The following is a 14,547-nucleotide window of genomic DNA, read 5'->3' as shown; positions in this document are numbered from 1 at the left end:
AATTTATGCAGAAAACAGGGAGAGGCGAGGAGAGCCTCTGCTGGAGATTGCATGGGTTGCGGTTCCATTTTAAAAGCAAAAGCAGAAGGGTGAAACGCACTGTCCTGCAGCACATGAAGGCCTGAGGGAGAGCCAGATGCAGGAGCACTGTTGCATCTATGAATAAACTGTCAATGGGCTGCAGGGTGCTGCGGCAGCACTCTTGATTGCTTTTGAATGATGACAATTTACGTGCATGCCATATCGGGGCAACCTTGGGACAACCTTTCTCGGCTCTTCTCAGAGATTAATGCTGCATTCAGGTGGGCTTTTGGTTGCTCCCTTTGCTGTGAGTCGAAGGTACAAGTGCCCGTCGATTGAATGCCTTCTTACAGCAGCAAATCCAATTGGCCTAAGAGGCTTTCAATGTACAGACTGTGTCCTGCAATGGCACTCCGGTGGTTGAAGATTAAAGGGCATGACTGAAAAGGATTACAACTTCCTTACAAGTTGTGTATTCTAAAGCCAGAAAATCGATACAATTTGAAAGGCATTTGAATGTGCAATTTATGCACTAGAAAAGGTAAATTTACGAGCGTAAAAACAACTAAAAGTTGGAGTAATCTCTCCCTGTTTGCACTGATTTAACCGTACTTTATATGCATGCATTACTGTACGTTGTATAAGCCCTCAAGTACGAGTCGTAGTGGAGGAAACTTCAAGCAGCTTAACAGTTTATCCTTTATTTTGCGCTCTAGGGCTTGAAGCATCCACTACACACACTACACAGTGTAGTTCCTTTGCTACTCTGCGCTGCACCTGGGCAACACTGGAAACAGCTCCATGCTCTTTGCGTAATTACCCTGACTACATGCTACAGACAGTCGGCCCGCCCTCCCGATCTCTCCTTCCCTGCTGCTACTCCTGTTTGTGTAAAGTTTGTTTTAAAAATTCACATTGCCAAATGGAATGAATATAAATTTGTAAAAATATTACATTATTCTGTGCGTCTAGGAGAGCCAAGAGGCGGAATGAGGGAGTGAAGAGTGTGAAAGCGTAAGAGGGAGTGAAGAGTGCGAAAGTGTAAGAGGGTAAGAGGAGGAGTGGGTGAGAGACGGAGAGAGCGGGTGAGAGTGGAAGAGATAGAGAGGTAGCTAGGGGAGCTTGGAAAATTACTTGTAATGAATAAATAAACATGCGACCGCACATGTACACACCTCCCCCCTGCTGTGTCCCTCTGTCCATGGGTATCTTTCTCTTTCCGCGTTCCTCTGTCCCTGGATATCTTTCTCTTTTACTCTTACCCACCCTTTGCCTGATATTCTCCTCGGTTATGCTGCACGCGCAAATAGTTGACATTTTCCATTTGCATCAATTCCGTTGGCTGGCATATTTCATTTTTTGTTGTCTCCCCACAGTTTCATTTACCGTTATGGTTATTGATATTGACGCTGCTCGATGTCTGTAGCGAACGCAAACGCAACATTGCTGCCGCTGCTGCTGCTGCTGCTCTTTTTCTGCTGCTCTCCCGCACTCTTTTTTGCGTTCACTGTCTGAGTGCAAGTTTAAATTAAAGACATGTGTGTCGCTGGCACTCTAGCTACCTGTCTGCCTACCCACCCCTCTCTGCCCTTGATTCTGCTGCTGCTTCTGACGCCCGCTTTTTGCCTATCTACTCTGTGTTCATTTCGCTGCTTTGGCTTCTGCTACAGTTGTTTTTGCTTTTGCCACTGCTGACACATTGACAGCTTCGAGAGTTGCTTTTTCGTTTTCATTTGCTCTCGCACTCGACGTCGCTGTCGCCGCGCTCTACCTGGCGAAATTGACTTTTGCCGTTAATGCTTGATACTCCAATGCTTAATGCTACATTCGAATGTACTTGCTGCTATATTATGCTGCCATTGCATCCACAGTCGGAATAATCGTACTTGTGCTCATTTTTTGTTGCTGTATCCTCCCCCCAGTGCATTACTCTAATCAGCAAGGGAATTCAATGGTCTCTCCACTCCGTCTGCCTCTCCCTCATGATATTTGCATAGTTTCGCTCTATGGGCAACGCTGTGAAGTGAATCCATTTCACTTTGCTCTTTGCCTCCCATCGAACTGCTGCACGAGAATGGTCAGGAGAGGCTGTAACAGGAGCCTGCCTGCTGCTAGGGTGGACCACAGTAGGTGCTGGGCACCATCAACCAAATGGAATCCATCAGTCCATCAGCGCGTTTGATTGGATTAATCAATCAATGTGCAACATCTTCGTTCAAAAAGATTCCAATTGAACGGCTCCTGCTTTAGCTGCGGGGGGTTTGGGGGCTTTAGGCATTGTTGGGGCGTTGCTTCGGTGCCTCTTGATTTATGACCTCCTGGGGCGGCGCAGCGGATAAGCACATGCTGTTCTCATTAAGCCGCCCGACCGTTTGCAATTTAATAATTTTCTGAATAATTAATATTCAATTATGCAACTGTTTTCGTGTGCACCCGGGGGGTAGGTGGGGGTGGAGTGGGTTGGGGCTGGTCATTGGATTGTTTGGTGGTTCGGAAGAATAACAAAAACAAAAACAACGCAACGATATTCATTATCCCGCTCTTATGCCCTGACGCTGATGGATTATTTATGCTGTCGTAATTACAGAAAGAGGATTGTAAAAGATAGAGAGAGAGAGATAAAGAGAGTGGACAGATAAAAAGAGGGGCTGGTAAATGGACAAAAAATTACTGCAGGGATAGATAAAGCACACGCAACCGAAATGCGAAACCAGCAGCTGGAAATTTCAATTCTCTTTATCCTAACCCAACACTGCGCTCTCTCTCTCTCTTTCTCCCACGCTCGCTCCCCATCTGCTTTGCTCTACTCTTTCGCTACTTCTTTTTGCAAACGGCCGCAGCAGAAAAAGGGACCCGCAGCACTTGGGGCCATGCCCATATGTCGCATTGAGAATTGTCAAAATATTGGACACATAGAGAGGAGCCCAAACACACTTTATCCCACATACTTATACATGGTATTTAGCAGCATATACATACATATGTACATGCATGCAGCTATGTACATTGGTATGTATGTATGTATGTGCATATCTACCAAAGCAGGTCAATACTTTTGTGTCTTTTTTGTTGCTGCCTCCCCCCACCCATCCGCTGTGTGCAAAGTGAAACGTAAAATTGTTTTTTTGTTTGTTTGGTTTCCTCTGTTTATTCAGTCGGCAGGCTGAAAGGCGGACACAGCCGCCGCCTCTCTTCGCATTGCTTTTTGCCTTTCGGCTGAGCAGCAGCAAATAATATTTCCCATAGAGGGACACACAAACAGCCTGGCCAGAGGATAGGGTCAGAAAATCCATCAAAATTCAAAATTAAAGCATAAAATGTAGCAAGTTAAGCTAAAAAGTCATAAAACTGTATTTATATCGAAGAACAAATATTATTTTCGACCAGCTGCATATCTGTTGCGCTTTTCCACATCGCTTTTCTGACATTAATTGATTTAGAATTTAATTTGCACTAATTTAGTGCCCAGCCGTTGGCATTCCCATATTGTTTTTTGTTTGCTTTCTCCCCCTCCCCTCCACAAATTCACAAATCAGAAACCGGAAAATAAAATGCGAAATAAATTCGGAGCTTTCTCTCTCTCTCTCTTTCGGTCTGTCTGCCTGGCTCTATTTCATATGCCATTCCACCATTCCACCGTTCCACCATTCCGCTGCGGCGCCAAGGCCAAAGTCAACAAGCAGCAGCAGCGGCAGCGGGCATCGTGCTCGCATTTCGCTTTCGCATTTGGCCCTGTGGCAGCGAAGTGGGCGTGGCAGGCGAAACCATGAACCCAGCCAGACGATAACTTTGGCCGCCCCTCGAGCCAGGGCCAGGCAGCCGCAGGACCCGTAGCCAGCTGAGCCGGCCGAAACCTTTTGCCTGTTTACATTAAAAGCTTTTTAATTTGTATTCTAATTTCAATATTTGCCTGTGCACAATGTGAACAATGAAATAAAATCCAGCCCAGCCACGCTGCCAAAAAATACAAAAAAAGGGATAACGGCATGTGTGTGTGTGTGTGTGTGTGTGTGTGTGTGTGTGTGTGTGTGTGTGTGTGTGTGCTTGTTGGTGTGTGCAAAATGGCAAACGGAATATGCAAATGACATTAGGCCGTGTAGCATAACTTTTGGCACGTTTAGACCACGTCAATGGGGTAGCAGGGTCCTTGGTCTTGGAATCGTTTTTTAAGTGTTTTCGTGTCGACAAATCTGCAGATGGTTGAGCTTTAAACGTGCCACCAGGGAGCAGCTCGCAGCTCGTGGAAGTTCACTTCAAATAAAGTTCAAGTTTAGGCAGGATGAACTTTCCCCTCTGCAGATCGTAGATAAATGTTTGCTGTTTATGGCAATCGATGGCCCCGCTTCGTGCTCACACTCCTTCCTGCTTGTGCTGGCCCCAAAACCTGTTGACAAACCCCGCCCCCCGGTATTGGTGATGCTCCTAATTTGCAGCAAATAAGCAAAACTTGCTGGTGGCAAGTGGCACGTGGCATGTGCACGATAAACGCAATTTGGCTGCAGGGGCACACACACACACACACACACACACAGAGAGATCTGTGGCACGCCCAATCAGTGTCACACCGCATAATGCAGGCAGGAGCTGAGGTGATGGACAGCCTGCAGGACCGGACCCGAGTGCATATTCTATTTTCGTACCAATAACTGGCTTGAGCTGCGGTGAGTCCCGGCGCAGGGATTGAAAGGATAAAGTGCCCGAGCGGAGGCTGCTGTCAGTCCAGTCCAGATGGATAGATTTCTGCTCAAAATAGAATTCCCCCAGCTGGAGCAGCTGTCAGCGGCAGTGGGCGCTCGCTTTGGCTTTTAACATTGTTTCGCTTTTTGCGGAAATATCCAGCAGGCCAGCTGAATGCGAATGGCAATGACGGCTGCCTGCCTTCGAGTAGTTGTCAAGTTGACCGCAAATCGAGGATGTGCCTCGAATGACTGACTGACCGGCTGCGATGGCCAAAGGTTCAGCCGAAGGGTTTGACTTGGCTTTCCCTTCCATCATCGTCAGCTCCTCCGCCGGATGCTTGCCAGCTCGCTGCTTGACGAGCGGTTTTGTCCCCTCACTGAGCAGGATGTGTGAGCCACATCCTGTGGCACATCATGTGCGCCTTTGAAGCCCTGTCGAGGGAGCGATTTATGCATATTAAAAATTACTTTTACTGCGCTCCTCCTTCCCACCGTTCCTCCCTGTTTCTGTCCCACGTTTCGCTGTGGAAACTTTTCGCAGCAACTCCCCTTACAAGCGAAAACTTTCCGTTTGAAGCTGGCCCCTCCATGCACATCAATCCTCTGCCCTCTCGTATTTGTACAACTCTTATTGAGTTAAGCAGTTGCCAACGAGTGATGGCGATGAGTCGCAACTTTCCTGGACTCAAATTCTTATTGTTTGACTTAAATTGCCTCGTCCCTGGCCCCGGCGCGCTCCCAGCTCAAATATTGCACGCTCAAACAGACAATAAAGTTGAAAAGTTGCCGCTGCCGCTGCCACTGCCACGCCCTGTTTGCTGCTTAATTAAAAAAAACAACTTGACTGACGCATTGTCCAGTGCTCAGTGTCCTGCGTGTCCTGTGTGTCCTGTGTGTGTCTTTTGCCTGTCAGTTGAGCGAGTCTTGGCCTGGTCAAGTCCGCGTAAAACATTAAAACAAACTACAATGGGCTGGGGCATGTTCCTTTCTTTGCTCAGAAACAAAGGCTTAATTGCTTCCCGCACACACACACACACACGCACACACACACACACACTTGCAGCTGCAAAGAGAGCAAATTGGATCCTCGAAGCAGGCAGCAGGCAGGCAGGCAGGCAGCAAACGTTGCCCGAAAAATGCGAAAAATGGCAAGAAATGAGGCAAAAGCAGCGCGAAAACTGCTAAGGGAAGAAATGCCAAGGGTTGGAGGGGGTGTGGGCCAAAGCTGCAGAGAAAAATGTTTGATGCAAATAACTCACGAAGGCGGAAGGCAAGCCAAGGCAAAGACGCAAAAAGCACTGACAATGAAATGCAGAAGAAAGAGCGCAGAAAACAAAATATGAAGAAGGAGAGGCCGAGGCAGAGAGGGAGAAAGAGAGTGGGAGACAATGAGGCAGGGGCAGGGGCAGGGGCAGGGGCTGTCCAACAACTGGGCCATGGGCAAGCAGTTTGCGTTTTTGTTTGGTTTGTTTGTTGCTGATTTGCATAAACAAAAGGTTCAAGTGTGGCCAAAAGTGGCTGTCCAAGTGGGTGGCTGATTGGAGATGATCCCACGGACCCCGCCCGCTGCACGGGTGGCCAAGCCAAGGTCGTGGCAGTCAATCCACCTGCCGCAAAGAAAATGAAAACCGCATGCAGCACGCGGCACCCCCGCACGGCTGTTGCACACTCAATTTCCTGCGCGCAACAGAAATGCAGCAAAAGGCAGAAGGAAGCAGAAGCAGAAGCGGACAAAAAACAAAAGGCTTAAACCAAGTTGATTGTTTTTCAGCTGCGACTGCAACTGGAACTGCCACTGCTGCTGCTCCTCTCCTCTCCTCTCCTCCACTGGGGCAGCGGCTTATTGCATTGCATTCCGCGAAAGTTTCACTTATTCGCATGCTCTTTGCTGCCCTCTTGCTGCCTCTCATCTTGCCGCATTCTTTGGCCAAGTTTCCGCGCGACACACAAACATAAATAAAGAATTATTTGCCAATGATCCGCGACGACTTGAAGCTCTCCGTGACTCCCAACTGTCAGTCAGATCTTGCCATCAAAGTCGCTCCTGCATGTCCGTCCCCTGCCTGGCATCGCATTTCCGCGCTTCCGTTTAATCTTTCTTCGCTGTTTAAACAGTTCTCTTCTCTCTCTTTACTCGCTTTGTTCTCTGCCCATTTACGCTGCCAATTTGCATGAATTTGCACTCGACTCAAGTTCGACTTTGCTGGCAGATTGCTTGTCCTTAGACGTGTTCTACATTGTCCCACAGCCGCTGACGTCACGATTATCCACACACAGATGCAGCTGCAGTTTCCTTTTTTTCTGCATGAACTAACACACACACACACACACACACACACACACCCACACAATGTGCAGTGTGCAGTGTGCAATGGCGGGTGTAAATAATAAGGACTGGCTTTCGGTCAAGGAAATGGACTGCCAGCCGCCCCAAACCCAGACCCATTTGAGGACATTGTGCCAGTTTATTTTGTGTATACATAGCTACATATACATCTACATCTACATATACATATACACATACACATCTACATCTACATCTACATGCATAGCTGACAACTTTTTGTGTGTGTTTTGCGCTGAGGGCCGCCATTTTAATCGCATTGCTGCACAAAAAGCAGTTGGCTGTTGCCTCGCCCGCTGCCTGCTCCCTGCTCTCTACTCCTCCCTCTGCCTCCTCCCTCTTCGCCACATATTGATGTCTGTCTGCAAAAAAAAGGCGCACAAAGTTTTGCACTTGAAAAATGTTGTTGCTCCCCCCACAACCACTTTTTGACAGTTATCTTTGTTTGCTGCTCCCTCCCGCCACTAGCTTTTTTTGCTGGCTACTCTATTGCGGTTGTGTGTGTGTGTGTGTGGCAGAGTGTTGCTTAAAAGCTTTCAAGCACACAACACACACACTCAGGCAGCATGCGAAATTCTTGCTCTGCTCTCTTATGTTAATTATGCCCCTGCACTTGGCCCGCAACTATTCGCAAAGAAAAACGCTGACTACACGCCACAGCGACAACATCAAACAAGGTGGTGGCTGGGGATGCTGCTGCCGCTACTGCTCCTGACATTGCGCATACGACGCGTGTTTCGCGTGTTCGCCTGCAGTTGACATTCCCCGCAGCAAGCAGCTGTCGCGTGAAGCTGTATCTGTAGCTGAAGCTTAGACTGCTGCCGCTGCCGCTGCTGCTGCTGTTATTGTTGTTTGGCCATAATCAGTTTTGTTGAATCAACTTTCGTCGGGCAGATTAGACGCCTTTATTAAGGATTAATGCAGCTTTTGTTGAAGCTCTGCCCCGTGCCCCGTGCCCCGTGCCGCTGCCTTCGTCATAATCGTTGCCATCAAGGTCGTGCCTCTACCCCTGCCGCCTCTTCATTTTTTCTACCATTTTTTGGGCTCCATTGTCAACGCATATTCTCATTGCCTCTCCTCGCTCTTTAGACATTTTTTTGTACGTTTATTTGCTGGCCTAGATAAAGCGCATAAAAGATCAAAGGCCTTGAATAAAACATCAAATAAGAGAGACTGTCGGGCAGGCAGTCAGTCAGGCAGTCAGTCATCGAGGCATGATAATGAGAAAAACAGTTCTGGGGGCAGGCAGCTCGGGGCGGGGAGGCTCAAGTCGGGCATTGGCAGTTGACAAGCGCTTGAGCTGCAGTCAGCAGCGTGAAGGAAGCTGCCAAACGTGGCTAAGAAATCATTTAAGGAAAAGCTAAGCTACTGCGGGAGAGAGCCACCCCAATTAGACGCAGACAGAGACATGCAAGCAGCCAGCAGCTGTTTGAATTTACACACAAAATATTGATTATTAATGGGAGCCAGAGAGGCAGCGAATGCATCAGCAGAGGGGCAGAGGGGCGCAGGCACAGACTGACCCAAAATTATGCCCCACGATTAGCCCAATTAGTGAGTGTATCGACAAGTGCGGACATGTCGATTAATTAATGCAAATGTGCGACGTCGCATGCATGAAATTGTGGGGCAGCGGAGTCCCACTGCGTGTGCGGCTGGCCACTAATTGCCCCGAAAGCGTTGCAGGCCCTTTGAGGCAGCTAATGGCCAGCACACACACACAGAAAGAGAGAGAGAGAGAGAGAGAGAGAGAGAGTGCTAGAGGGAGAGCGATTGACACAGTTATTAAAAAGCGACACATAGAATTGGCATTCAGGCATGCGGGTGCTGGACATTGGACATGGACATCGACATCGACATGGCACATACTTAGGCGCACAGTTTGACAGCGGGGGCGGACTACTAACTGGGGAAAGGGGGCTGAGTTCTTGGCTGACAGGCGTGCAAAAGTGGCTGCCAGCAGGGTGCCAGCACCCAAGCCAAGCCAGTGTCGAACATGCCACAAGGCACTCAAAACGGAAAAAGGAAACAACTCGCTGAGATTTCCTGGAGCAACATGGGACGAAGGATCAGGGCAAAGCAGTGGGCAGAGGGGAGAGGGCAGAGGCTATGGCAAAGCGTTAAGGAATTCAATTAGGCAGATGAGTGGGCGGAGTGTGTGTCTCTGTCTCTGTTTGAGCTGCTGAAAGTGCTGAAGCCAAAGAGGCAAAAAGTCAGAGACATCTGACACTTTACATGCCACATGAGCCCAAAGATGAGGGCCAGCATTATTGGCTGCTAGATGGGTCTTTGACTCCGCTCCCTGCCGACTCCCCCGCTGCTGTCCAGAGCGCCTTGTGATGGGCTTATGTGCGGTCCAATCCACTCTCGAAGTGCGCCCCGAAACTTGTGCCTTCTCGCTCGAGAAATGTCTCAAATATTATTCATAATGTGGCATGGATTTGCTTGCAGCTTAGAGGCGGGTGGGGGCAACTTTTGCAGCAGTTTGCATTCATTTATGAGCCATTTATGAGTTGGCAAAGCAGCGGGAAAGGCAGCGGGAAATCAGCTCCACGCCTGCCCCGTTTGCTCTGTCAATTGCTGTGGCAGGAGAGGCGGCAGCATGGGGCGTGGCAGGGTGTCGTCATCGTTATCCTGCTCGTTCTCATTCTAATTCCAAGCTCAAACTCAACTCAGCTGAACCGTTTTAATTGCTGCATAAATATTAGCTTAAAATTAGCTCATTGTTGGCTCGTCGGAGTCTTGCGTCTGCCCTGTGTGTCGCTCCCTCTCCCCCTCTCTCTTGCATGCTGCCTCGGTGCATAGTCAATTACCACATTCGAGTATTATTTGTGCAGCGGATATGTGTAGCCAGAGACTCTCCCCCTTCCCCCTGAGATTTGCTCCGCTTTCAGCAAATAAGCAATCAATTCTGCTGGATTTCGTCTGGGAACTTTTTCAGTTATTCAATTGCAACTTTAGCCACCGCCCCCGCCCACTCTGTGTGCCACTGCCACTGCCAGTGCCAGTGCATGCTCCATTTTTTACGTTATTTAGCGTTCCGCCACGCCCAGGCACGCCCAATCACTCCACGGGAACATCAGAAATTAGTCACAGAACCCATCATGCAAATGAAGGTAGAAACTGGCAGAAACCCGCGGCGGCTTGAGATTAATTGCGGGGACATTAAGCGGCTGACCCTCCGAAAATAAAGGAAAAGGCAGGAGGAGGAAGGAGACAAACCCCTTGGGTAAAGGAAAACTTCACTCAATTTGAGCGAAAGGAATTTGGAGCCCGATTTTACTTGTTGATTTCAGGCAGCAGCAAAAAGAAACCCAAGAGCAGGAGGGTTAAGTCCATAAGGAGGGAATGGGAAGGGAATGCGGAGTGGGGCAGGGGGCAGGGGGCGGACTTGGAGTGGCATTGAATGTCACTTAACAAACGCTTTCCACTGCGGGTCCACAAAGTGTGTGCACAACATTTTAATTGCATTTCAATTCGCTCTTTTTTTCATAGACTTTTCTGCTGAATATTTGCGTAAATATTTGGTAATATTTACCAAAACACAGAAGGCACAAGGCCCCCCGCGACATATTAATTTATTTATGTCTGTTAAACGCCCCTGGGGCGGCGCCCACCGAAAAATGTTAATTAAAAAAACATTTGGAAGTCGCCTGCTGCCGCCTGCCGCCTGCTGTCTCCCGCCTCTCTGCATATTTGAGCACTGTTATTTGTTCTGTGCTAATGCGAGACACAAATCAACAAACTATTATTGTGTGAAATTGGAAATTCCCAATCAAAACAAAGGCCACAGCCACAGGAGCCGCACCACTGCCGCCGATCTGGCTCCTGCCACACCCAGCCAGACCCTCTCCGCCCGCCCGCTTTTGTAACCTCATCACGTAGCCCGTTAGCTGAGCGCATAAATATTTCAGCCACAATTTGAGGGGCGGCAACGACATCCACTTAGCCGGCACTCCAACTCCAACCCAATCCTCCTGCGCTCTATATAAACCCCATGGGAGTCCCCGCTCAGCTGCAGTCTCGCCATGGACAGCAGCTACTTCGCCATACAGCGCCGTGCGCTCGAAATTGTGGGCTTTGATCCCAGCACGGCGCGCCTGTCCATGAGGCATCCGCTGTGGGCGGCGCTCCTGATCCTCTCGCTGGTCTCCCACAACTGGCCCATGGTCGTCTACGGGCTGCAGGATCTCGGCGATCTGACGCTAGTCTCACCGACAATCTGGCCGTGTTCATGCAGGGCTCGCTGTCCACGCTCAAGTTTGTGGCGTTCATTGTGAAGCGGCGACGCATTGGCGCCTTGGTGCATCGCCTGCACGGCCTCAACCGGCAGGCGTCCGGCCAGCCGCAGCGGCGGGAGCGCATCCTGCAGGAGAACCGCCTGGACATGTACGTGTCCAAGGCGTTCAGGAACGCTGCCTATGGCGTGATTGTGGCCTCTGCCGTGGCGCCCATGCTGAACGGTTTGATGGCCTACTGGCTGGAGGGCCGCTTCCGCCCCACGACGCCCATGGAGTTCAACTTTTGGCTGGACGAGCGGCAGGCGCGCTTCTACTGGCCCATCTATGCCTGGGGCGTGCTGGGCGTGGCTGCTGCCGCCTGGCTGGCCATCGTGGCGGACACGCTATTCTCCTGGCTGGTGCACAATGTCGTGGCGCAGTTTCAGCTGCTGGAGTTGGAGTTGCAGCGGGAGGAGCAGCAGCAGGAGGATGTCCACCTGGTGTCCTGCATTCGCCGCCATCGCTTGGCTCTCGAACTGGCTGCCGAGCTCTCCTCCATCTTCGCGGAAATCGTCTTCGTGCAGTACATGCTGAGCTACCTGCAGCTCTGCATGCTGGCCTTCCGCTTCACGCGCAGCGGCTGGAGCCCGCAGGTGCCCTTCCGCGCCGCCTTCCTGCTCACCGTCTTCATGCAGCTGAGCTCCTACTGCTACGGCGGGGAGTACCTCAAGCAGCAGAGCTGCCACGTGGCTGTGGCGGTGTACTCGCAGTGTGATTGGTCGCGGATGCCGCCTGGCCGGCGTCGCTTGTGGCAGCTGCTGCTGATGCGCGCCCAGAAGCCCGCCAAGGTGTTTGGCTACATGTTTGATGTGGATCTGCCGCTGCTGCTCTGGGTGGGTGGACCGCCGCCTGAGCCCTCCCTGACTCTCTAATTTGTGGTTTATTCTCTCGTTCGCAGGTGACCAAGACCACGGGCTCCTTTCTGGCGCTGCTGCGCACTTTTGAGCGTTGACAAAAGGATTGGCTGCCGCGCTTCGCTTTAGTTTTAGTTGCACACGAAGGTACAGCTGCCAGTTGCCATTCCATCCATCTGGAATTGAAATTCATAAGCGAATTCCACACACGCAGGAGATACGGAGAGAGCTGCAGCTGGAATTTGTTAGCTGGAAATATGCAGCAGCAGCAGCAGCAGCGGGAGCAGCAGCGGGGGGAGAGCTGAGAACAAGTTGTTGGAAAAATAGCTGCCTGAACTGCTGCTGAACTATGTGCAGCCATTCCCAGCCATTAGCCCCGAAGTGCCACGGCTCCTGCCTCCTGCCTGAGTGCTGCTCAGGTGCTTGGAATGCGAAGCCCAAGCCGGATGTGGAGCGGGCTGTGGGCTGTGGGCTGTGGGCTGCCTGCGGCGTGGAATGTTCCGTTCAGTTAGCAACTGTCGAGATTCGGCTACGGTGCGGAGTTGCCACAGTCTGAGGCTCAAGAGGAATTTCTTTTATTACATTTTGCACATGCAACAAAGGGACACGATTTGTGTGCTGTGGCAAGTTCCATAACAAATTGCGGCCGCACGGCATAATTAATTTTTGTCTCTGGCATTTGATTTATGGCGCTGCAGCGGGCGTCGCACGGCTCTGGTCAGCATCTTTGGCACAACAAATGGGCAACGATTAATAACTGCACAAAGCCAGGCAGGCAGCGGGCGGGCGGGGCGGGGAGGCTACACCTGCAGCATAAACAGCAAATCGAGCATTAACTCGGCCACAAATTGCGGCGCCTGCGAACATTATTTTATGTGTATTAAAAATGGAAAGAAACGCAAACAGCGGCCACTGCGGCTGGAGCCTGCACAGAGATTTTTGCTTGCGGTTCGTTGAGCACACAATAATTCCATCAACAGCCAGGTGGGCGTGACAGTGGAGGGGGCGTGGTGTGCGGTGCCACAGCTACATGGCAAGAGTGCCGACAGCTACACAGTGGCCGCCTGTCTGCACTCGCTTTTTGTGTGGGGAATGTTTGGTCAGTGGTACCACAGGGCGTATGCTTGATAATCGAACAGCAAAAAAGTATAAAAAAAATGAAGCAGAGATCCTGCTGGTAGTTGCCGCTAGCGGCGCATAGTTGGCCAAACAGTTATGCAATTGCTAATTGAAAATTCAAATCGAGTCACGAGTTCTTCACCTGCCCCAAGAAGTAGGCAACGAAAAGTGTCCCAGCAGCCGGAATGCCCTTGTGCGTGTGTGTGTGTGTGTGTGTGTGTGTGTGTGCTTGAATAATTTTCGGTTGAGCACACAGCAGCCTATACGCCTATGCACGGGCCACAAACTTTTCTAATTAAAATTTTCAGCGGCTGTTTAAAAGGTTAAAGCGGAGAGCGGCGAGCGAAACGAGGGCTGAGCGACTTTTAATAGAAAATTACATTAATTAATGTTCTAAAAAATAAATGTGCGCTTAAATACACATTTCTATGCATTAATTAATATGTACACACTCGCTCCACACACAATGAAACGTGACTAAAGCGACTGAAATGGCAAATAAAAGCAAGCCAAAGGTCGGTCCTCCTAACTCTCGGTGTCGGGTGTCCTGGCCTGCCTGCTAATTAATCAGCGTTCATTTAGTTGGAACTTTGTGCACTTTTAAGCCGCTTTAAGCCGCCGAAACTGCATTGGGTGCCGTGTGGCAACAAACAGATTTTGTTATTACTCATTTTGATTGGATATTTTGCCACATAATTGCCAGCGATTTGGCCAGCTGCCAAATTGACTTGTTTTCGATGCTGCACAACGCACACCCCCCGCTGTTTGGCAGATTTACGCGTCTGTATCCCTTTGGTTTGTAACCCATTTTGATGGCACTTTGCGTGACCCACTTGAGGCAGCGTCCATGCTGGAGTCGCCGACTGAGGCACTCTCCCTTGGGGCAGAGAAGAGATGCCAGCATGCATGACAAGCACTTATGCAAATTATATGACACACTAAGGGACGAGACGTGGCATCGACTTTGGGCTTCATTCACTCGCATTTCGATCGGGTTTTGGTCCAAAGATAACAATCAGTGGAAAAACATTTGAGAAATTCCCAAATTTAAGACACAAAGCGCTGCAAATATTCAAGGCACAAACTTCCAGACAAACTTCAAAGCTAAATGCAAAACTAATTGAAAGAAATGCAAGGAAATTCCTAGAAAATGCACAGAAAATGCAGCAATAAAGCAGCATACAAAAGAGCGTTGAGTTTTGGTGGTTTGGTTTTATTAATTATAACTTTTAATTAGCAGGCAAATATTT

General features: G+C 49.8%; 2 protein-coding genes across 4 annotated transcripts in view; one reads left to right on the top strand and one right to left on the bottom strand.

The window, feature by feature from the left end:
* Positions 1–14,547, bottom strand: part of LOC117890654 — a 61,998-nt gene that overhangs the window by 20,193 nt on the left and 27,258 nt on the right. The window lies entirely within an intron of this gene.
* LOC117890660 (odorant receptor 45a) lies at positions 10,908–12,368 on the top strand. Its single transcript, XM_034795633.1, is given in 3 exon segments — positions 10,908–11,249; positions 11,252–12,157; positions 12,223–12,368. Coding segments are annotated over 3 exon segments (1,137 nt in total). The 5' UTR covers positions 10,908–11,072; the 3' UTR covers positions 12,277–12,368.

The sequence above is a fragment of the Drosophila subobscura genome, chromosome E (assembly GCF_008121235.1).
Source record: "Drosophila subobscura isolate 14011-0131.10 chromosome E, UCBerk_Dsub_1.0, whole genome shotgun sequence".
NCBI classification, from domain to species: Eukaryota; Metazoa; Arthropoda; class Insecta; order Diptera; family Drosophilidae; genus Drosophila; species Drosophila subobscura.
The sequence above is the reverse complement of the archived record's forward strand: the minus strand, read 5'-3'. Positions and strand labels throughout refer to the sequence as shown.